This window comes from Pteropus vampyrus, unplaced genomic scaffold, assembly GCF_000151845.1.
Source record: "Pteropus vampyrus isolate Shadow unplaced genomic scaffold, Pvam_2.0 Scaffold50, whole genome shotgun sequence".
NCBI classification, from domain to species: domain Eukaryota; kingdom Metazoa; phylum Chordata; class Mammalia; order Chiroptera; family Pteropodidae; genus Pteropus; species Pteropus vampyrus.
Genome location: NW_011888831.1, coordinates 7,139,514 through 7,162,904, shown reverse-complemented (window position 1 = coordinate 7,162,904; position 23,391 = coordinate 7,139,514). Strand labels below are relative to the sequence as shown.

The 23,391-nt window shown below is 51.3% G+C and overlaps 2 protein-coding genes across 3 annotated transcripts in view; both read left to right on the top strand.

The window, feature by feature from the left end:
• Window positions 1–2,473, top strand: part of SLC13A2 (solute carrier family 13 member 2) — a 20,302-nt gene extending 17,829 nt beyond the window's left edge. The window contains exons 10-12 of the mRNA XM_011360075.1: window positions 881–1,042; window positions 1,657–1,794; window positions 2,303–2,473. Coding sequence (XP_011358377.1) covers window positions 881–1,042; window positions 1,657–1,794; window positions 2,303–2,473 — 471 coding nt within the window. The remainder of the gene's footprint in view (window positions 1–880; window positions 1,043–1,656; window positions 1,795–2,302) is intronic.
• An 8,445-nt stretch (window positions 2,474–10,918) lies between these two features.
• The window catches only part of FOXN1 (forkhead box N1), a 26,463-nt gene continuing 13,990 nt past the window's right edge, over window positions 10,919–23,391 (top strand). The window contains exon 1 of one of the 2 annotated variants that reach the window (XM_011359977.2): window positions 10,919–11,103. The gene's annotated coding sequence lies outside the window, so the exon portion shown is untranslated. Of the gene's footprint in view, window positions 11,104–11,227; window positions 11,261–23,391 lie in introns of those variants that run through there. The other variant, XM_011359976.2, reaches the window with a different exon arrangement.

Genomic DNA, 23,391 nt, shown 5'->3' with positions numbered 1-23,391 from the left:
CCACTCCACCCCTTCACCCCTTCCAGAGAACGCAATGTCTTTAGCACCTGAAAGTAGGAGGTATTGAATTGACACAGTCAGCCTGCTGCAGCCACCAGGAGGCGCCATAATCACATCCAGCCAGGCTCTGGGGACCAGGGCATCATTCCAAAAGCCTCCATCCAAGAGAGAGATCCCTGAACCCACACCCCTGGGCTTCATCGTTCCAGCTGAGCTCATTCACTGAGCAGATAGGAGGCAGCTTCCCTGGGTCAGGCAGGGACTCCTGGGTCCGAGGTTAATTCATCCATCGAGCATTCATCAACTATACCAAACACTGTTCTGGGTGCTGAGTGGGTGATATTATAAAATAAATAATTTCCCGGGACTCACAATCTAGCATTACAGATGTGGGCAGGGCAAGACCTTGGAGCTCTTCTGACCCCATAGACTGGCCCCACCCTCCCGTCAGCTTCTTCCCAGCTTCCACCAGGGCCCTTCCCTGCTCTCCTTCTGAGACTGTCGTAAGACCTCCTGGGCTGGAGCGGGCAGGGAAGGGGCTAAGGTTGGCTAAGGACCTCCTGAGAGAGGTCGGGAGGACTGCAGTAAATGGAGTCAAAGTCCTTACTCCTATCAAGCCCCAGAGGAGTTTCCCAAGAAAATCCTTCGGCCCCCTCTCCTAACTTCTCATCTGACCCTTCTCCCCACACCCAACTGTTCTTGAAGAGCAGGTGAGGGGGCCCTTTGATTCTATCTGGGTCTTATCTTCCCTCCCAAGCTGCCCTTGACTCTGAAGACTAGACATTTGTGGACAGAAACAGAACCTTTCCAGAGCCTCAGCATGAGATTCTAAGACTCCAGGCAGTCCAGCCTCTCACATACCACCTTCCTCTGCCCACAGGAATCGGGCCTGTCATATTGGCTGGGGAGCAAGCTGACCCCACTGCAGTCCGTGTCACCTTCCATCATTGTTTTTATCCTCTGCGTCGTGGTTGCTGCCTTCACTGAGTGCACCAGCAACGTGGCTACCGCTTCACTCTTCCTGCCCATCCTAGCCTCCATGGTGAGTGAGCTGGCCCTGAAGACACACCTCCCCCAGGCAGCCCCCCTGCCCACCCCCACCCAGGAGCCCTGCCTGTGGGTCAGAGTGACATGTCTGCACCTCCTTTCATTTCGGAGAGAGGACCTCTGGGCTTCCACCCTTCCCCTGATTTTCCAGCTAGTTGGGCACAAAGGCCCTCTGGACCCTGACTCGCCCCATCCTTGGTGATGTCACTCCTTCAGTATCCTGATGGGGCTCACTGGTGGCCTCACCTACTTCCCCTGTTCTGGTCATTCCTGAGGTGATGGGGTAAAATTGCTCCCTGAAGCGTCTCCAGCCCCCTCCTCCCCAGGCGTGTTCCCGCAGCCTTTGATGACACTCCGAGCCCCTTTGAGATCTGTTTTATGGGCCCCTCTCCTCACCACACCCCACACACTCATCCCTTCCAGAGAGGTCAAGGGGCCTGTCCCAGGTCACCAGTGCCTTCTGGCAGAAGTGTTGAGTTCATAGCCAGAGTGTGTGTTGTGGGAGCAGGGGGATTATCCCTCGGAGAGGGGAAGCAGGAGAATTGGGGCCACACCTTCCCCTCTGGGATGGGGACTGCCATCATCTCTGCCCACCGTCTCCCCCTCCAGGCCCAGGCCATCTGCCTCCACCCTCTCTATGTCATGCTCCCCTGCACTCTGTCTGCCTCCTTGGCCTTCATGCTGCCTGTGGCCACCCCACCCAATGCCATCGGCTTCTCTTTCGGAGGTCTCAGAGTGGCTGATATGGTGAGTGGCAGAGGTCTTGCATATCTCATCACTCCTTCCTGCTATGTCCTTCCATCTTAGTGGACCACAATGTTGCTTAAAGCCACGTCGATTCTCAGATTTGAGAATAGAACCTGTCTGGAGCGAGGGACAGCAGGAATATTGGGACATGACCCCTAGTTGGAGCATCTGCAGGACCTGTCACACCTGGGTCATATGAGAGGAAGAGGAGGGGGTGAGGAACTTAGGGAAGTTTACAAGGTGCCAGGCAGCCACACCCAGGGAGATGGACTCAGAGAGAACAAGGCACAGGGCCCTGGAAGCTCATGAGGAGCTTCCCTTTTCCTTAGCATTGGGAAAAAAGCAAGAGGCAAGGGCATTGCTTAGTGCTGCAGGTTGGACCCAAGGGAGGACTTCCCAAGGGAGAGTTTTGCTAGCAAGAGAGCTCCTGAGCGCCTACGAACGCTGAAGGGATGGATGCTGGCCCAGCTCAGCAGCTGCTTACTCACACTGGTTCTCTGTATACTAGGCCCGGGCAGGATTCATGCTCAACATCATCGGTGTGCTGGTCATCATGCTGGCTATCAACAGTTGGGGCATCCCCATCTTCAGCCTGCACACCTTCCCCTCCTGGGCCTACACCAACTCTTCGATCCACTGCCTGGCCAGCCAGTCAAATACCACCCTGTCTAATCTTTAGACCAGGGTATAATCTGCCCAATCTGTTCCTACTCCTCTGAGTGGGAAGGGGACACCCAGGGTCCAAGCCAAACATTAAGAGAAGTATATATGTGTGTATAACCTCCTGTATGTCTGTGAGAAAGGTGTGCATGTGTTCAACCCTGTGTGTCTAAAGAAAATGTGTATGTATGTATGCACGTGTGTATGTGAGGTTGGTGTGTCATGTGAGGATGTCTGAGATGCGGGATTTGTGTGTGTGCACATGATCCTAAGTGTGTTTGCTTAACAGTACATGTGTGTGAATTCACAGACACTATTACGTGCCCTCTCTGGCACCCCAGATCTTAGTCTTCCCAGCTTGGTGGGTAATCAGATCCTTTTGCACTCTATTTATTGAAACTTAGGGTTAGGTTAACCTGGGGAGCAGAGCCTACCAGCGGTTGCCATGGCAACAATTCTGGGACCCGTCCAGCACACTGAGCTCTCCCCAGCCTCTCGGGTTTCGGGGGAGGGTTTGAATACTAATCACATTAAAGTCTTCTTCAATAGAGTCTGGGATGGTTTTTCACAGCACTCTACAGGGCTGGTCCACCACATGGTCCAGGCCCCAGGTTGGGGAGTACAGTGGGAAGGGACCTGGCCTCTGTCCTGTATGGCGGCCCCCTCGGTATCCCTCCCACCTAAGGGAGAAGGTAATGGCCAGGAATGCCTGCCAAGGCCAATCAGAGTGGGCGCAGCCACCCAGGAAAGCAGCACTGACATCACCTAGCCTGGCTAATTGGGAGCTGCCAGTCCCTGCGTGTCTTTGGGAAAACCGGCCTCTTCGTTCCCAGAGCACTCCCAGGGCATTTACATAAAAACCGCTGCCCCTGCCAATTCCTCACCGACCCTTCCTCCAGCTGGAAAAACCAGTCCCACCAGACCAGGAAAGGCAGGCTGACCCATGCTAAGTGCCCAGAAAAATGGACCCTCACCCAAAATGGCAGCCTGCAGCAAGGATACAGGTGAAACTCATAGAAACAGGTTCAAAACTGGCCTGTTCTTCAGAGGCCAGGACCAGACAACGCTCTGGATCATTCTGCTTCCCCACCTCACCTCCACCCCTCCCTTGCCTCCTGCCTTCATGAACTCCAGAGTATTTATGTATCCGGCAAGGTGGGGTGGGATGTGGAAGTGTAATACCACACCCGTCATCCATTGTGGGAGCTCATTATCGCTTTCTGGCCGGAAGTTCATCTTAGTATCACTCCTAAGTTTCTCTCATTGTGGACAGCGGCATGTAAGCTTTGAGTTCATCTAGGTGGAAGTTCCCAAGAGTCTTATCCAGTTACCTCCTGTGTAGTGGGAGGAAAAAAAAAAAAGAGATTTATCATCACTTTCATGCCCAATAAAAAAGAGAGCTGAATTGTGAAGAAAGAAAACCAGAAAAGGTTTAATTCTGGATTCCCCCTGGGCTGGGCCTTCATCCAGTATTCCTAGAGCTGGGGGTTCGAGAGTGGGGGGAGGCACAGACAGGAGGGGGCTGCTGCATGGGGGAGAACATGGCTGTCCTCAGGGGACAGGGGATCTTGACAGGACATGCCAGACATCTAGCAGAGTGAGTGTCAGGCGAGTGACTCCACCACCCCCACTCCAGCCCCCTAGGCTGGCATTCTTCATTTATGAAGCATAGTCGTAAATCACAGCTCCCATCCAGGCCCACACTAGGACCCCCACAATACCTCTGGCAACAGCCCCCGCATTGGGAGAGGGCCAACCCTAGAATGATGGGATCCCTCCAGTGCCATACCCATATTGCAATGGGTTCCTAAGGAGCAGCCCCAGACCCATCTGCAAGGAGGACCCTCTGCTATCACTTTTTTCTGGACCCTGGTTGGGTACCCACAGTCCAGCCCTGGCTAAGGAAGAGGTGAGTGTGCTTCTCAGGGGGCACATGCCCCGTCCACTGTTCTCAGCTCGCCTTCGTACCTCTCTACTTCCCCATCAGTCTTGCTCAGAGAGGGCCAGATGTGGACTAAGGTCACAGAGCAGTCCCAGGGTTGAAGACTGGGCTGGCTCTGTCTTCTTGGGGAAGGAGGTAGACAAAAGCTGGCCTGAGGGTTGAGGGGGTCATCCATGGTGGTTGCTCTGGCAGAGCTTGGGGGGCAGTCTACCCCCAGGTGTTTGGAAACCATCCTCCTCAGGAGGCAGGAGGGCGGACAGGAGGCAGGCGGCACCTGTCAGCCTAATCACCGTCATTAGCCGGGCAATAAAGCAGCACGGACTAGGCCAGACTTTGAAGGAAGGGCCTGTCAGCCCATGTCAGGTTTGTGCAGGCAGCCTCGCAACTTAGCCCCTCCTGCACGCACATTCTGGGCTGTGGCAGGTGGATGGGGCACTGCTGGGACTGGGATCTGCACCCTCCCACCCTGAGCACCCGCACTGCTACACCGATGGCTTCCAGGAAGGTAGCAAGAAGCTTTGGGTGTCTCCTACTAGCTGAATTCATGCACTCAAGAACTGCTATGGTAATGAGCTCCCCATTGCTCAGGAGATCAATGAGGCCAGAAACAACGTGAGGACAGTCTACCTGATACAGCTGTGTCCTCAGTTTCTAGCACAGGGCCTGGCACAGTGACTATTGTATGAATGAATGTATCAGAAGCATATGGGGTCTCTTGCCCTCAAAGCCTCTTTCCAGACTGCAGTGTGTGGAGTGCTGTGTGACCCTGAGACAATATCTTGGCCTCTCTGGGCCAATGTCACCTTAGATTCAGCACAGGCCCAGATTTCTGAGCCAACTTCTATTGTTTTCCCCTGCTCTTGTCCCTAGGACCCTGGAAGTGTCCCTCTTTACCTCACCTTCTCCTGATGGCTAGCACCAGCCCCAGAGACAACTATGGCAGCAAAAGGGCCCAGGAGAGCTATCGAGCCAAGTTTTTCAAGGAGAAACCTCTCAGGGTGGAAAAAGGGCCCTTGTTAGGGAGATGGAGAAGATGGCAGCAGAGCTATTGATCCTATTCCCTGGGTTCACCTTGACTTAGGCCTTAGGTCAAGGGCAACTCTAGGGGTTAGGATGCTCAACTCCAAAGTAGGCTCCTTGGGGGCTCAAGACATGACTTCCCTGTCTCCCCAAAGTCTCAGAGGGGAGGCCGTTTCTTAAAGAAAGAGGGGTGAGCTGTACAGAGGGAGGGCAGTGCAGCCCGAGGGTACAGGGTGAGAGGTGGAGTAGGACTGGAATGGGTGAGATTCTGGTGAAAGTCAGCCTGAAGAGGGTGCCCCCTGCAGCCTCCACCCCAATCTGGACCCCAGTAGTCATGATAGGCAGAGCCATGAAGTTTTACTAGGGGCAGGGAGTCTGAGGGCCTCTAAAATGGTGAGCCCTCAACCTCAGGGAAGGAAAGGGGCACAGGAGGGGCATGAAGTTGGGGAGAGGGATAGAGCAGCCTGACCAGAAAGATTACAACAGAGATTCAGATTTGCTCTTAAGGGTGGGAGACCCACAGACACATATATATAGAGCTACGGATTCTTGGGTACACATAGAACAACTCACAGACACAAACACAGACATGGATACCTGCATACACAGTTACACACACACAGACACTCGTGTGTGCTAAGTTACTCACAGGCACTCGCAGCCCTTCAGACACCCAGAGTCATTTACAGACACAAACACAGAGTCACAGACTTGTACACACACAGTTGCTCAGACATTCATGTAAACATGGATGCCCATGCACACAGTGTCAGACATGAGTGTTCTCACATGTACACCAATGCGCACATGCACTGAGATACAGTTTCTGGCATGGACACACCCAACGTCAGGTTATAGCACTATAGACTTAAATGCACATCCATGGTGACACGTGTGAACATGTGAACAGAAATGTAAATTCTCACTCACACTCATGCACAGTGAACACCCACACACCCTGGCATTGCTCCTTTCCACCTGCATAACTGTGTCTCCCAGTAGCAGGAGGGATTAGGACAAGACAGGAGAAGCCTGCTCTCCCCACCCAGCAGGACTCAAGCTATGTCCCTCCCCACTGGACGCCCCCCCTCCCCCCCAAGCTCTCGGCTTGGAAATTCCCTGAATTTCCAAGAGGGCCAGCCAACCAGAACAGGCTCAGACCTCCCAACCCAGTAGCCTCGCCACACACCCTCCACAGCTCTAGCCAGTGCTCCTCCATCATCCACGGCCAAGGAGCTGCCTGTTCTGTTCCGCAGAAGCCCATCTTGATTCATCCCAGATCTCTCCAACCCTCCTTTGAGATGGGGTCCTCAGGCCTCAGGGCCTCAGGGAAGCTATGCTCAGGCCCAGTTTCTCTGCAGATGTTCTTAAATGTCTTCCATACTGATGGAGTGAGACTTGGGAGATCTGGGAAGTGGCAGGCCAAGTCTTGGGAACTCACTTTGGGATGACAAATCTAGCCCACGTTGAGCAGAAGTGGACAAAAATGGACAGTCTTAATGTGGGGTACAGGAAGGGGGTCCCTCCACTAGCACGCTAGGGCTCCTAAGGGTGGAAACATGCTCTTCCTTCTCTCTAGAGTGACCAGAATCTTGCCTTGGACTGGAGCATTATAGACATTGGCCCCAGGGATTTCCACCCCTAGTCAGGGCTGCTACTGGCTCAAAGCAGCCCAGCCCTGGGCAGAGCTCAGCAGTAGACATCGAACCGGTTCTGACCTCCAGTCTCCAGAAAAACAGAGATTCCTCTGGCCCCAGTCTATTTAACTAGCCTCAGCGACAGCCCATCCAGGCCATAGTCCAGTTCAGCTATAGCTGCAGGCCCTGAAATTAGGATGCTGGAGAGTGTGGGACCAAACCTCCAGATAGAAGTCCTTTCCAAGGGGAGCAGAGCCAACATTGCAGCAGCTAGAGTTGAAGCTAGATGCCAGGACAGTCTTTCTGGGTCTAGGAGAGAATTCTGAGGGGCTGGTGTAATGAGAGGAGAAGATCGTTCTCTCCGGCGGCAGAGAATGAGAAGGACCTCACAATCCCCCTTTCAGTCCCCGGTTCTTTGGAATTTCTGAGGCTCCCTGCTTCAACTCCCAGACTGCATGCAATGAGGAAATAGTGCTTCCCAAAAGAAAGGTGGAGCGAGAGCCCACACTCACTTCCGGGGCAGAGGTGGATCCTGTCTCAGAAGAGAACGACATTCATCTTATCCATCAGAAGCAGAGTCTTACTAGGTGAAGGTGAAAACCACATTCTTCCCTGTCGTCCATCCCATCACAGCCTTCCCAGGGACACCTGACTGCTAAATTAATTCGCAATTCCTTGATTTTTAATGATGTTGAAATTTTTTTCATATGTTTATTGGCCATTTGCATTTTGTCTGTGAATTGCTTATTCGTGTCCTTTGCCCATTATTCTGTGAGACTGTCTTTTCTCCTTACTTATTTAGAGGAGCTCTTATTATATTATGGATAGCAACACTTTGTTATATACGTTGCAACACTCTTCTAGGCTGTTTTTCGTCTTTTAACTTTTTTATGGTATATTTTGGTCTAATGAAATATTTAATTTTTACTTAGTCAAGCTACATATTTCTTTATGGCTTTGGATTTGATGTCATGCTTCCAAAATGCCTTTTCCACTCCATAATTATAAAAATGTTTTCTATGTTTTTTCTATTTATTTGTATGATTTTCATTTTATATTATATCTTTAATCTATCTGGATTTTTTCAATGTTTAGTGTGAAGTAGGACTTAACTTTATTTCTTTCAAATGGAAGGCCCATTTTCCCAAATCCATTTATTCAATCTTTTACTTTCTTGCTGTTTTAAAACACCTTATTATCATATATTCAGTTCCCACAAATATCCAAGTTTATCCTGGACTCCGTTATCTTCCACTAATTTATTTGTCAATTTACACTAAAATCACACTGTTTTAACTGTAGAAGTCTTATTGAACATCTTGAAATCTGGCAAGGCAAGTTCCCTCTGTTAGTCTTCTTTTTCAAAAAGTACTAAGCTATTCTCATGTATTTACTCTTCATTGATTCTTTAGAATTAATCAACTCGTCAAGTTCAGGAGTAGAGGGGAATTAGAACTTTGATTTTAATGACATTCAGTTTATAGATTATTTAGGGTAGAATTGACATCTCTACAATGTTAAATTGAGCTTTCCAATTCAGGAACATTATATGCATTTATATTTATTCAGGTCTTATTTTATGTCTGTCAGTAATGTTCTACTGTTTTCCTCATGTAGATTTTATATATTTCTTACTAAGGTTATCCCTGGGTATTTTGTAGTGTTGTTGCTACTGCAAATTGGATCTTTTGTCTCATATTTTCCAATTGATTGTTATAGTTGTACAAAAATATTTTGATTTTTCTATACTTAATATATGTTCTGCTACCTTACTAATTTCTCTCACTAGTTCTAATAGTTTTTCAGTTGATTCTCTTGGATTTCCTAAGTAAACAATTATATCATTGGTAATTCTTAAAGACTCTGGCCCTTTCCTTCTCATATTTACGCCTCTTATTTCTTTTTCTTATCTTATTGCACTAGTTAGAGCCTTCGGAATAATGTTGATTGATAGCAATGGTAGCAGCCTCCACTTGACAACATTTATGGTTCTCTGTACCCAGAGTATCCATACAGAATTACCTGTGAGTATAGAAGTAACAATTAGCCCTGTGTACATCAGACAGGAGCAAGGAACAAACATACTAGCAGGTCCTGACTGCTGCCCTTTCACCGTGAAATTCCATTGATTTAACAATAGTTAAGAGAGCAGAGCTTTGATTGCTAATGTGAGCCCCAGAGAAAGGTGGACTGAATCAGGGCCCTTGTTCTAGCCCCAGAACACAATTACTCTACTCAAGTGGGCAAGCCAGCACATCCTCATTCCCTATCCAACACCACTGGGCTTGATGAAGAGAAAGGGGGCACACATTTATTGAGCATCTACTATATACCAGGGACTGTGCTAAGAACTTTAAACACAATCTTATTTAATCCTCCCAAGAACTCTATGGGTGAATAATATTATTCCTTTGTTAACAGATGAGGAAACTGTGTCTCAGAGTGGTTAAGTATGGAAAATGACACAGCTAACCATCACTCACAGTTGGGTTCTTTGTCATCTGCCTCAGTGCCTTCTTTTCTGGAATGGGTATTCCCTGCCTAGAAAGAGATGTCTCCAAAAGTTCTAGTTTATTCCAAACTGGTGCCAGATGACCATCACCATCCCCTAACCAAGGCTGACATTACCTCCCTCCTTGGAATGAGATAGAGTAAGTGGGGAGGAGCTGAGCTATCTACACCCTCAGGTCAGAAGGCAAATCCCAGGTCTTGCTGGGCGGCAGATCTACCACCATGTCCCTGGAGCCTTTAGCTCCAGGAAGACATACACGTAGGCTTAGAGGCCAGGACAAGAGGGAGTGGGGAGGCTGGAAAGAATGGCCAGAGGCAGGAGACAGGGGAGGGACAAAGAAGATGAGAAGGAAGCAGTGAGAAAGTGGTAGGGGCAGGGTCTGAACAGAAGCAGGGAGGGCTGTCAGGGAGCCAGGGACAGGCCCTAGGCCTGAGTCCGGGTAGGAACAATGGGACAAATTCCCAGGGCTCACCAGGCACTCTACTCTCAAAGCAGACTCTGAGGGGCCAGGACCAGGGCCACAAACACATGGATTTCTATTTCCATTCTCTAGACCATAACCAGGGGCCATGAGATCACAACACAGAACCCAGGGGCCCCATCTCCATCCGCTCACACACAGATACAAACACAGGGCAAGGACGTATGCACAGACATGAGAGTTTAAACATACAGATGACACACAAGAGGACACAGACACAAGTCTGGAAACAGGGACAGAGATCACACACAGACATGGGGAAAGGCCCAGAGGCAAATGCACACCAACCCAGGAGATGCACATACAGACACATGGAGAGACTCGCGTGCCCACAGACACACGCAGGGAGTCATGGACACATGTACATGTGGGTGCACACACCCACACACACCAGGAGACACCCTGAAGGTGTCAGAGGGATCATGGAGAGAGAGACAAATGGACAGACCTTTCTCAGCAAATCTGTGCTTGTGTTTGGCCCTTGAGGGGTCACAACTGCCACCTGTCATGCCAGGCCTCAGAGAACCCTGGGCCACCACCCAGAGCTGCTCCCCAGAACCATCGCCAGCTCCGTGAACATACATGTGGTGGCCTGGCTCTCCTGACACACGTGTGCATGTCCCAACAGGCCTGTGCCCCACCCATGGGGGCCGACATCTCCATTCTGGGATGTAGGTGGGGGCCATGGGACAAACTCCTTTCTACAGGCCACGGGCTGTGCTCACTGGCAGAGACAGGGGGCCTGGGTTGGCCCAGGAGGAGGGAGGGGCTGGGGGGGGCCGGGGCGCGGCCGGGGCGGGCACAGGATTCTATACCTGTCAAACAAGAGCCAAGGAGCAAACTAGCTTCTTAGTCACCTTGCTCTTCTCCCCGTTTTGGCAGCAGCCCCTCGGGGCAAGGGGAAGCTGATATCATAATTATTGGCTCACCCAGCAGCTGCCTCCCCTCACCTGATGTCAGCACAGACCCAGGACGGCCAAGCTGACGGACTGACAGACGGACTGAGCTCTTGGCCCCTCAGGCTCGGGCCCCCACGCCGACCTGCTTCATTGAGCAGGTAAGAGGAGACCCGGCCCAAGTCAGCCGTGGAGGCCAGCGGGGCTGGGCCAGGGCATGGGGTGGGGGTTGCTTTTTTTAACGGGCTCTGGGAAGTGACTGAGAGCACTGGGGTCCATCCCAACTTCTCACTGCAGCAAAACGGAGACAGGAAGCTGGTGAGTGCCTGGAGGCCAAGGAGGACCCCCTCCTCCATGCTCCTCCCTCTTGCTCTTGTTTCGGGTTTTCTAACTTCAATCTTTCTTGCAGTAGCATGGCTTTTCATTCTGGTGTTTGTTGGATTTTGTATGTGTCTCTGTTGGAGAGGGTGTGCTTAGCCACGCTGAGCTGGGAGAAAACGAGGACTCGGAAGTTCTAGAACTGGAAAACTTGAGCTGAAAGACAGGGAAGCAGATTCCACCCCAGATGGAGAGAAGAGAGCCCAGCTCTGGGGCCTGGGTGGTGCCAAGGGTGTGTGTTGACCAACCTCTCTGGGCACCTGGGCTGGGGTCTAGATGCCTAGGGCCTGGGGGAAGGCCTGGGTTGCAGGAAGAAAGCGGTACACCTGGTGAAGAAGCAGACAGGTGGCAAACAGGTGCTGTGGCCAGTAACTGATGCTGAGCTCACGGCAGAATCCCCCAGAGGTCTAGAGACAGCTCTCTCCCTCAAGACCTCTGAAGCCAAGAGGCCTGGTGAGCAGACCTGGGATATGCAGGAAGCTCTTGGACCCTTGAAGCCTAGAATTGGAGTCTGGGAAGTAAAAGCCCTTAGGGAAATAGCTGGAGCAGCAGGAAGCCCCCTCTGGTTCCCACAGCTCCTCCCCACCCCCTACCTGATCAGGTAAGGTTCTGGCATTCCCCGTGGAGTCCCCCAGCCCTCCCTCAATGTCCAAAGAAGCAAGTTAGATTAAGAATAGACTCTAACAAGTGGGTGTATTTGCCTCTTCTCCCTGCACCTACAGGTGTGTGGGGATATGCTTGTATGTGCTTGCATGTCCAGACACCACTGGTCAGAGGGAAAGGACCCAGGTGGAGAGGGCCTATTCTCTTGAGAAGGCATCTCACCCGTGCCCCTGCCTCTAGGCGGGTCATTCCCTACACCAGACAGGGCCTCCTTCTTCTTGCTTCCCTAATCTTGAAGGAGGAAACTCTCAGTTCCCTCACAGACATGAAGTCCTTCTTGCAGTCTGAAGTCTCTAGTGCTGCAGGGTCCAGCTCTGCTGGCCCCCATAGCCTTCTCTGTTTCCCACTGCTAAAACCCAGTTCCTCCAGGCTGATTGGAGAGTGAGGTAGGGAGGGTGGCATTGTACTCCAGTCCTGTCCCCATTAGGCCTGGCTCAGGTACTTTCACCACCTTGGTTATTCCCCAGCCCCCAGGACACAGGTAGCAGAAGGGCATCCCCAACTGACATGGGGAGCTCCTCCTGTTGTGGCCCCTCTCCTGTGGTGGGACAGGCCCAGAACGGGCTCTGGATCCCTCAGAGGCGAAGGTGCTACGGGGAGAGGCACATGTCCTCCCAGCTCCCGCCAGCCCCGCCCATCCTGCCTCTGCAGAGCTCAGCTCCGGGCTCCAGGGCCTGCCGAGGCACGCTGCACCCCCAGGCCCGGCGCCTCACTCACCTCCCAGGGCCAGGAACCTGTTCTCCCAGGAATGCCAGGGAGTTCTCAGAGGACTTTATTTCCCAGGGGCTCAGGTAGCCCCAGAATCCTCTCGATTCTGCTCCTAGAAAGGCAAGAGAAAATTAGAGGGTTTGGGAGCCCCCTGTTCGGTATCTTTGTCTTATCTACACACTGACCCTACATGGCCCCCAACCAATAGCTTTCGTCATTCATTTTGAGAAGAGAGAAGGCTTGCGAGAGTTAAAGACGAGGGGAAAGCCCACTGGTTACACGTGCCTTCTGGGAAGCTGTCACGTTTCCCCTCTTTGGTCTCAGGGAAAACCTTCCTTTAACCCCCATGGAGAGTCCCATCTGCCCTCTAAGTAAGCAACACATCCCGTGGACTCTCCATCCTTCCCAGCCAGGAAGTCCTTCCTGATATCTAACCTCCCTCCTTCCAACCAGAGTCTTCATGGACTAGCAGAACCCCTACAGCCGGCACAGGGCTCAAGCCTGTGTTTCAGTGTGACCGTGTCACACTGAAATTTCCTGGGAGTTTGTGTACAGGAAGGGACAGAAAGAAGGCCCCATGCCCACTGCCCCTCTTTTAGTCTCTCCATCTTCCTATTCTAATGAGGAGGAGGCTGTTGGGAGCCACTTCCGCCTGCCTCCCTTTGTTCCCCCATAACAGAAGGATGCAGGGGACAGAAGTCCCTCAGATATGTCCTCCCCTATTTCCTTCCCAGTCACAGCCCGCCATCCCTGCTGAAGCCTGCAGAGAATAGTTCCAAGAATGGCTTCTGCAGCAGAAGCAATTAACATTAGTCTTCAGAGAGACATTTCAGCATTTTAAATTGAGTTTGGCTGGACTATGTAACCATAAGAGGTGGTTTCCTGAGTGGAGAGGCAGCCATTGATCTGGGATGGGTGTAGTTGGGCTGGCGACTTGCCCAGGAGCAAGGGAATGACAAGATGACCTCTGGGAAAGTGCATCTCAGAAGCATCAATCAAAGGTCCCCGAACAATTTTGGTCTTTCCGATTGATCCATTCCTAACCTTTGCCCCTTCCTCCTTCTCTCTGCCCATCCCCAACCTCAAGCCTCACTCCACCCTCAACCCCTCCACTCCATCCCTTTATCCTTTCACAAACCAGCTGTATCCCCAATCCCATCTCCAACCCCAGTCCAGCCCTCTTCCTATCCAACTCCCTATACCCAATTTCACCTCCGTCTCTGCAACTCCGTCCCTCTCTTCCGTCCCCACCTCACCTCTTTAGCCTTACCTTCGTCCTCATCCTTAACTCCATATTCCCATCCGACATCATCTCCAGCTCCCTAGGCTGGATCTTTCCATACACCAGATATCCTCCTTGGAGTTCAACATCCCTCATCAAAACCCTCGCCAGGTCTTGGTCTGTTCTCCACACTCTCCCAGTGTGCAGGAAAAGCCCAGAGTTATGCCACCAGGACAAAATAGTTAGGATAGGATCATCCCTGGATAAGCCCTCAGCTTCCTGATCCCATCTGGCCCTTATAGGCTGGATGCTGGCCAAATAGTAAAAATGAATTCAAGTGCAAGAAGACAAGTCGAGGTCTGATGTCCAGGTGGATCTCTCTAAACTGCAAATGGGTGGTAGATAGAGGGGGGAAATGGAGAGACATGCTCAGAGGGACCCAAAAAGAGCCAGTGGCAACCTTTCTTGGGAGGCTGGGAGTGTAACTGATTCAATTCAGCATGGCCAGTCCCAAGGCAGGGAGATGGACAAAAACTGAAGCAAGGAGTCCTGCCAGATTGTTTAGGAATGACTGCCATCATGAGCATCCTTGGGTCTCTACCCCACCTGTGGTTCTTGCTTAGTCAGCTCAGATTAATGGGGCCGGGGAGAAAATTAGCTGAATTGTGATCTCTCAGAGAACTTGACTTGAGAACCAGTTATGAGTCACAGAGTAAAGAGAACCCATGCTCTCATGACTACTCTGGAATCTCCAGGGGGTAGACACCTCTCAAGACCCCCAAGAATGCAACAGAGAGCCCACTGGGAGCTCTGACCTAACCCTCCACCCTGTGCTCATGAGAAGATGCATAGTCAGTCAGTTTCAAGTCCTGCTCCCCTAGCCTGAAACTACTGCTTCTGACAAACTGCAGTGAGCCGAGGCACCAACACACACACACACACACACACACACACACACACACACACACACACGCAGAATGGGGTGTGTCCCTGGAACCGGATTGCCCAGAGACAGTTGGAGATCCCACCTACACTTGTAAATTCCACAGCCATGTCCCAAACTACACCAGCTCATCAGTCTTGGAAGACATAGGATATGCATGAGGATACACACACATATGCACACATCACCAGAAAACCCAATTATCAGACTCTGTACTTAGAAGTCCCCACACAACAGAGCCAGAGTGACCACAAAAGTGTTCACAGTCAGAGGTGTCTCCAGCCCCCTTTTGGTGGTGGTGGTGGTGGGTGTTCCTGGAACTTACGTTGGGCCTTACAGAGCATGTGCCTTTGGAGAGGGGGCTCAGCCTCTCTGAGCCTTCCCATGAGCGTGTCCAATCTGAAGGAGGTGGGAAGGGTTTTAGAGAAAAAGTTCTTTGGGATGACGATGCCAAGCCCAGGAGGGTCTAGGAGTAGAGAAGGGAGAAAGGTAGAGTCTGGAGCCCAGGAGCTGAATGGCCAGGGAAAATACCCCTAGAACCTACCACTTCTCCACATCCTTCTTCTCAGATGGGCAAAAAAATGATTAGGTGCTCAGAGCTGGTTTCACCTAGCTCGAGTGCCTAGAGGAAGGGCCAGTGCACAGGCATCTACATAGCAGGGAACAGTCCCTTCTGCTGGTGGGGCCTCAGTTTCTCCATCTGTCAAATAAGGAGGTCCTTGCTCTTCTCACTCCATGATTTGTCAAGTCCAGGCAGTTCACTTACTGCCTGCCTAGTGTGTGCACGAATGCGTGCTCTGGGTGGAGTGCGGGGAGGGGATCCACCAGTATGTGTCTTGTACTAGATCTGATTATTAGTAGTGGTGGCAGAATTAATATCCCTAATAATAGATCGGTAATAATGAGCAGTCATTCTGATAATGATATGTATAGAGTGTGAGAGGCCCGTGGCCCCAAGGAATGGTAAGATCTTGTGCCATCTCACGCTCCCACTAAGGTGAGCAGACAGAGAGGGGCCCAGCAGCTGGATGTGAGCACTCTTGATCACCTCCATGGGGAGTACACCAGGAGGGACAAATGGGTGAAGGGGGTAAAGATCTCAGCCTCCATTCCTATTCTGAAATCCCATGGGCCTGGGACCCCAAGAGAGGAGGCAGGGGCACCAGACAAAATGGTGCCGGTTGACCTTCTTCAGAGCATTCTGACATTCTGGTTCTCATTCAGTCCCCAGAACAGCCGGGTGAGGTATTTAGAGCAAAGATGAAGATCCCATTTTATAATGGAGGAAATGAGGTTCATTCCTGTGACTGGCCTACACTGATGGCAGAGCTGGGAGAAGATGTTTCTGGGGTCTTTGGTCAGATGGACTCCCTGTGAGGGCAGCTGCTGGGGAGAACAGGTGTTTCTGAGATGATAAATGCCCGGCTAGGGGATGAGATGAAACAAGGCCTAGTTATTCTTGTTGGTTGCACAGCTCAAATCCTCAGCTGCCAATCACCACCAAACCAATCAACTCTGAAGCCAATGACCAATGCAGCCCACTGGAGGCAGGGATGAGACACAAGGCTCAGCCCTGAGTGACTTCATGTGGAGGCTAGACTTCTAGACCACAGAATGGCAGAACTAATGGGTACTCAAGAGGCAAGCCTGCATCCCCCAGCCCATTCTGTCACCCCCCTCCCCCCGCTGCCCCCCGCCCTCGCTTCAGCCACTGTGCCTGAAGGAAGCTTGTTGTAAAGAAGGATGAAGATATTTCATAATCTGTGAAAAATCCTCCTGTTCCTTCAGTCACTCCACACCTCAACATCCACTCTGGTCCCTTTCACGGCTGGGCAGACTAAGGCTTAAAAAGAACTTTCTTCTCTGGAAATCAGTGTCTAAGGCCTCAGACCACTGTGTTATGCACACTGCCCTCTGAGAGGATTAAGCAGGCAAGAAGTTCCCACTGTCCAGGAACCCAGTTCTCCAGTCAGGCCCCCAATGTTTCTAGGCCACCTTTTCACCTTCAAGTCCCTTGCCAAACCTGCTCTCACCATCAGACCCAGTCGTGCCTTTAAAAATCCCTGAAAAAGGTGGGGAATGAGGGTCATCTGCTCCTTAAGTTGCCTATCTAAGGATTTCATGTTCTTGGAATTGATATTTTTGTCTCCCCCTCTTCCTGCTAACCTTGGAGGGTAAGTAGACTTTGCTTCTCGGAGCAAGATCTGGAGGTGAACTCACAGCCTCAGAGCCTGGACTCTAGAGAGGCAGGAGGGAAGAAAAGGCAATCTTTTGCTCTTGTCGCCCAAGAGCAAAAGATCCCTGGGGGCCGGGGGTGCTTAGGAGGTCTCCGCAAAGGGGCATCTAAGGAGTAGAGAGAACCCAGGAGAGCAAATCTCTCAGAGTCAGTGACCATAGTAGAGGAGAGAAGGGGTCCTGGTAGGTGTGTCTCAGAAAGGGATAGATGGAAGCTTTGAGAGGTAGCACTTTTTTGTTTCTTTGAAACTAAGCATCCCTTATTTCCTATCTACCAAATAAGCATCCACAGGCAGGTCAAGGACTCTCATCAATCTGTCCCACTGTCCATCTATCCATGTGTCCACCTTTCCATCAGTCATTTGTCCATCCATCAATCAGTCCATTCACTGATCTGTCAATTCCATTCATCCGTCTATCCTTCCATCCACTCACCTATTCATCCCTCCATCCACATATTATTAATCCACCCATCCATACATCCATAGTCTATCCATCCAGAGAGATCAGGCTCCAATTGGTCTCCCCAGGTTGCTGGGAAGGGCCTGTGGTCCTATGGCATTTATGGATCATGTGACTTGCCTGCCTGGCCTGGGGAGGCAGCCCCACCCCAGCCCTCAGGCAGGGGGCTGGTCCAGGCATGTGGGAGTATTTAAACCTCCATGGAGGTTCCTGGGTTGTTCCTGGCCTGATGACTCCCCGAAGCCGTGATGGTGGCCATGGCCCAGAACCCACTGTGAGTGCTTGGATTCAGCTCCTTCAGGGCCAAGGTTGGGTGGCAGGGGCTGAAGATGGGCTAGAGAGATGGAAAGCTGCCCAGAGGTGGTCAGGGAAAACAGACAGGCAGGAGTGCTAGGCAAAGAAGAGTGGGAGAACAGGAAGCCGTTGGAGCCAGGCGTCTGCAGCACGGCTGGGACCCACCCTGCAGGAGCCTCTGGAAGGTCTCTTGGTGATTGGCAGGAAGGACAAGACAAGAGGATTAAGATTACAAGGGAGATGAAGTTTAGCTCAAGTGTTCTTTCAGGTGGCTCAAGTGTTCTTTCAGGATGGACATACTGAGTGATGCTCCAGGACCAGCCTACTTCCAGAGGCAGGGGAATGACTGAAGTGGCTTTGGGAGAGCCCTGATTTGGGGAATGGGAATGGCTCAGTTGCTGGTGTCAGTGGCTCAGATTTGAGGAAAGTATCACACGGAGGACAAGGCTGCTTTTCATCCTTTGTTCTTCTTCCCCACTTCACCCCCTGCCCTTTCTGTCTGTCTATAGCTGCTTCTCAAAGCACTTTCATCGGATCTCAAGGCAGGGACATCTGACCCATTTCCTGAAACCCAGGCAGGGTCAAGAGCTCCAGAATTTTTGGCCTCAGAAGCCCCAACCTTGGTGAGAGGAGAGGAGCTAGAAGCCCCATCCTTCTTGACACCCCTAGATCCTGAGTATCCTAGGATGCCCTAGCCTCCAGAGCAGGCCCCCCGGGGCCTTTCCCTGCCACCCCCTACTGAGTAATTACTGATCTACTGTAGGGGACCCCTCCCAGCACCCAGGCAGGCGGAGCCCTGGGTGGGGCCACAGGCAGCACTGGGCATGGGCCCCACCCCTCGTAAAACATGCTGCCGCAGCCAGCAACAGAAACCATTAAGGCGGAACTGCACTGTCTCCACCTCGCTCATAAAGGGTGGGTAGGAGGCAGCCCAGGTAGGAGGGAGTGTGGAGAGCACCCAGTGAGGGCCCTCGGTGTCCTCTGTGACTCAACTGCCCACAGGGAATGCAGGGACAGACCCTCCCAAGGAAACCTCCAACCTTGCCCCCCACCTGCCACCCTGGCTTCCAGGTATGAGCAAGGAAACCAAGGTGTTCCCGAGGTGGGGCCATGTGCTTACCGGTTAAGCATACTGGCTTTTTGAAACCTGTGTCTGAATCCAGGGGAGCATAATTTACTAGCTGAGTAAACCGAAGCAAGTCAGGGTAACCTCTCTGAGCCTCAGTTTCCTCACCTAAAAATGAGAATGATAATACAGCACCTCCCTTCTGGGGTATAATACCTCACCCAGCTGTTCTTGGTCCCCTTAAGGATATATTTCCTCAGGGAGGTCTCTCCTGAAAGTAAAGTGGGGTGAGGGCCTGACAGCTCTGTTGACCATAGACACATCCATGGAACCAATTTCAGCATCTGTAGATGCAAATAATTTCAGTGTCTCATTTTACTTATAAGGGAACTGAGTACAGAAAGGGGAAGTGACTTGTCCAAGGTCACACAACCAGCAAACCAGGTATCCCCCAACCTCTACCCCCAAATGGCTCCTTGTGCCCAAGTCCTGAGGCTCTAGGGAAACGGTCTCTGAGAGGTGGGGAGATGTGCTGGGTAGAAGGGACACAGGTCTGGCTGTTTGTGAAAAAGTCACAGGGCAGGGATTCGATGATCGTTGTTGACCATGTCGTTATGCTTTCTGGGGAATTTGTAACCCGTCATTTCTGTCTTCCCTTTGACTCCAGGGAAGATCAAGTCTGCTTTTCCTCCATCTTCACCCTTACTCTCCCATTCACCATGGATCATGAAAGGAGGAGAAGTTCAGAGAGCAGAGGGTAGAGAGAATGCCCAGATATTGAAATAGTTTTCAGCTAACGTTTTGCCAGGGTTGTACTCCTGGAGTGTGCGTTTGGGGGTATAGTTGGGGCTCTCGAGGTCTGAGAAGCAGGAGTTATGATTTTCAGTTTTAGCTATGTGGTCCCAAGCATGTCACTTCTCTCTTGGCCTCGTTTTTCTCCCCTGAAAAGTGAGGTTAGTGACCTTGCTTCTCTGTCAGTGGTGTGCTGATAAATGTTCACCAACCAGCTCTCCAAAAAAAAAATGGTTCTAATTTGTAATTTGTAGTATTTGCTAATTTCCATAGGTAAATACTCCCACCATGGCCTATTTGGTCTGATTCCACTGAACATGGAGTTGGAAAGAGATGGACACAATTGGCTCTCGAAAGCCCATAGCTGCTGGCTCTAGCACACCACTGCCTGCTTCCCTCTGGAGCAAGAGGAGGATGAAATAAGACGGTAGATACAAAAGTGCTTTATAAACTGAACAGTGCTTTATAGATATAGGGTTGTGATGATGAACACCTTTATAGTCAAAAGGACCCCAGGGCACACTGAAAGCCCGGGCCTAGCTTTAGCCCAAGAAGCGGTAGGCTGTGGGTTGTGGGAGCCCACACTAAGTGGCAGGATGATGAGTACATCCAGGGTAGCTCCTGAGAAAGGAGAGCTGGACCTCCTGCATTGGTTTGCTGATTTTTGTACACTCACATCCCACTGTGCTACCTGAAACTGAAGCAGATAAGATAGAGGTTAGCTGTCCGTAAAAGATTCCTTCTAAATGCAGGTGTCAGCCCCAGGATGCTGAAGCCATCAGAGAGGCTTCCTGAGGGATCCAAAACAACAGTCACTCCCTCCTTCCTATTATAATTCCTGTGAATTTCTATAGCCATTCTACCACAGAGGAATGGCTGAAATGATCTCTGAGGCCAGAAAGTCAAAAGGAGGGAAGTTTTAGCCTCTGCAAATGGGGTAAGAGGATGTCAGGGAGACGGAGGTGGAAGGCAGGAAGAGAAGTTTCCTCTGGTCTCCCTGCCCCCTCCCCCAGAGCTAATGCTTTAAATTAACTCTGTCCCACTGTTAATTATTAATAATAGCTACCATTTATTGAGCACGTACTATGCACTAAGCCATTTACAAGCAATAGGTTATCTAATCCTCCAGAGAGGTACATATTATTAGTCCTATTTTACAAATAAGGAAACTGAGGCCCAGGGAAGGAAGTTAAGCAACTTGTCCACCCAACGTCCCACAGTTACTGGGATTCAAATCCAATCCTGATTCTAGAGCTTATGAACTAGATCATCCAACTTCGGGAACTCCACCGGCTACTCCAAGGCAGCCTCATCCCTCCCTCCACAGTGAGTCCTTCCCTGTGCTAAACAGGACACCCCCCAGATGCACCAATCGGAGCCCCTTCTCCCTGCCTCTAAGGCAGAAGGGCCCTTTGGACGCAGCTAGTGGAAGATCCTCTCTTTCCTGGGCTGTATGGTATTAGGCAAGTCACGGCTTTTTCTCTGGGCCTCCTTTCCTCATTTGCAAAATAGAACTTTGGCTGAGGCAACCAAAGGGATGTCATGGTCACCAAATCAGGAATCATCATTTATAAAACCTTCCCAGAGGAAACCCTGCACTGAGGACCATTGGGGTCTTCTGCATCCTCTGTGCAAATCAAGGGATAGGCCTTTGAACTCCTGGCTCTAATCCTGTCCCTGGGGGCTTGGAGGAGGCCAGGTGGTGGTTTGGCCAAGCCAAGGTATAAAAGTTGTGACTGTGAACTGAAGCCTTCCGTTAAGGCCTCTTACATGCAAGAACTCAGCCAGAACTAGAGATAGTGTCCTGGAATATAGGTGCAAGTTTGGGGGTGAAGCAGATGCTACAGGGGTCCTTCTGGGAAGACCAGACCTTCAGCCGGAGGTGTAGCCCAAGCTGGGGCTCAGAGAGGCCTCCGCAGGTTCATGTCTCAGAAGAGCAGAGCTGGGGTCTGAGCCCCCTGAGGCCAGGCTGAGTGAAGGCCGGGCAGACAGGACAGGGGTAGCAACAGCAGCTGCCACCTGGGCATGGGGCCATTAGCCAGTTTCCCCAGGCCTGCCTGAAGCAGCAAGACCATCAGGAAAACTAGAGTCTGGGGTCAGAGGCTACAGCCACGTTTGGCCAACGAGGTCAGACGTGTGGCATGTGTCCTTGAGCATTTTCTATGTGTCGGGCACCACATACACATCATCTTGCTAAATCTTCATGACGACCCTGTGAGATGAGTCCTCGAGCTCCATTTATCAGAGGAACAAAGTGAGATACAAAGAATTACACAGTTTGTTCAAAATCACTCAACCAGGAAGTGACACAGCTGGACTCAAACTCAGGCTGGCTCATATCCAAAACCCTTGCTCTGTACATGCTATTCTGCTTCCAGAGAGGGGAGTGACCACCACCCCACCAGTTACAACGCCTGAGATTTGGGTGGAGGAAAGGCCCCCGGCCTTGCCTCTGGAGGTGCTGGAGTACACCTTGGAAAAGCTGCTCGGGGCCAGGGCCCGGTGTGGCAGGCAGGTCAGGCCGAGCGGTCATGCGGAGCTGGAGATGGGCTGCCCTGCACCTTGGGCCCCTTGCCTGCTCCGCTGCGGTGTCCAGTTACGGCCAGCTCGGCGCTTCCCTGGTCACGCCACATTTAGCATTGCCGAGTGAGCGGGCGCCAGGATATGGAGAAGGGGCGGTGGAGACTCTTGAAGGGGCGGGAGAGCCTCCTACCAGGCCCCCACCTGGACTCCAGCTACCAGCCCCCTTTGCCAATGATCCCCTGAGGGACTTTGGGCACATGCCTTCCCTTCCTTGTCTCCTGTCAAATGAAGGACATAGTTTATTTAGCAAAAATGTGTTAACCCAAGGCTAAGCATCATTGGGCCACCACGGCCATCCCTCCCTCCCAGAGCTCCTGGGAGAGGCATGGCATGAGAAATGCAGTTACCTTGCTCTGCTTGAGTGTATCTTGGGTAGGAAAGATAAGTGTAAACCTCATGCTTTTCTTGTTGCCTGGCCCCCCAGCTTATCCCACCCCTACTCTGACCCCCACCGAACAAAGAAACATTAAGAGGAGTGCATCCTCCAGAGTCAGATAGATCTGGGTTTGAATCCCGACTCTATCAAGAATTAGCTGTATGACTTGGGCAAGTCACATAACCCCTCTGAGCCTCAGTTTCCTCATCTGAAAAGTGGGATTAATACTGTACCTTCCTCACAGGTGTTCTGACAAACCAATGAGAAAATTCTCCAAATCATTTATACAATGGCCTGCCAAGAGCAGGTGTTCAGCAAATGGTAGCCTTTATCAAAGACCACCTGAGTAAAGAGGAGTAAATTCAAGAACTGCCCTTTGCGGGTGGCAGAGGAAGAAGACAGAGCGGATGACAATGAGAGTAACAGCCATACTAACAATGATATGAATAACGAGAGCTGGCGTTTACTGAGCACTTACTACCTATTAGGCACTGTGCTATTTTCTGTGCGTGATTTCATTTGATTCAGCACGTCCATGAGGGAAGGCCTAGCTCTCTCCTTAGTTTACAAGGCTCAGAGGTTGAGGCTCAGAGAGCTTCACTGGTCCAGCTAGCAAGGACAGGCTAAGGCTGGCTTTGAGCTGAGTCCTCAACCATGCAGCTGTGCTGGGGACAGAGTTCTCCTATAATTCTAGAAGGTCTGAGGAGAAAGAACCCTCAGATGCCGC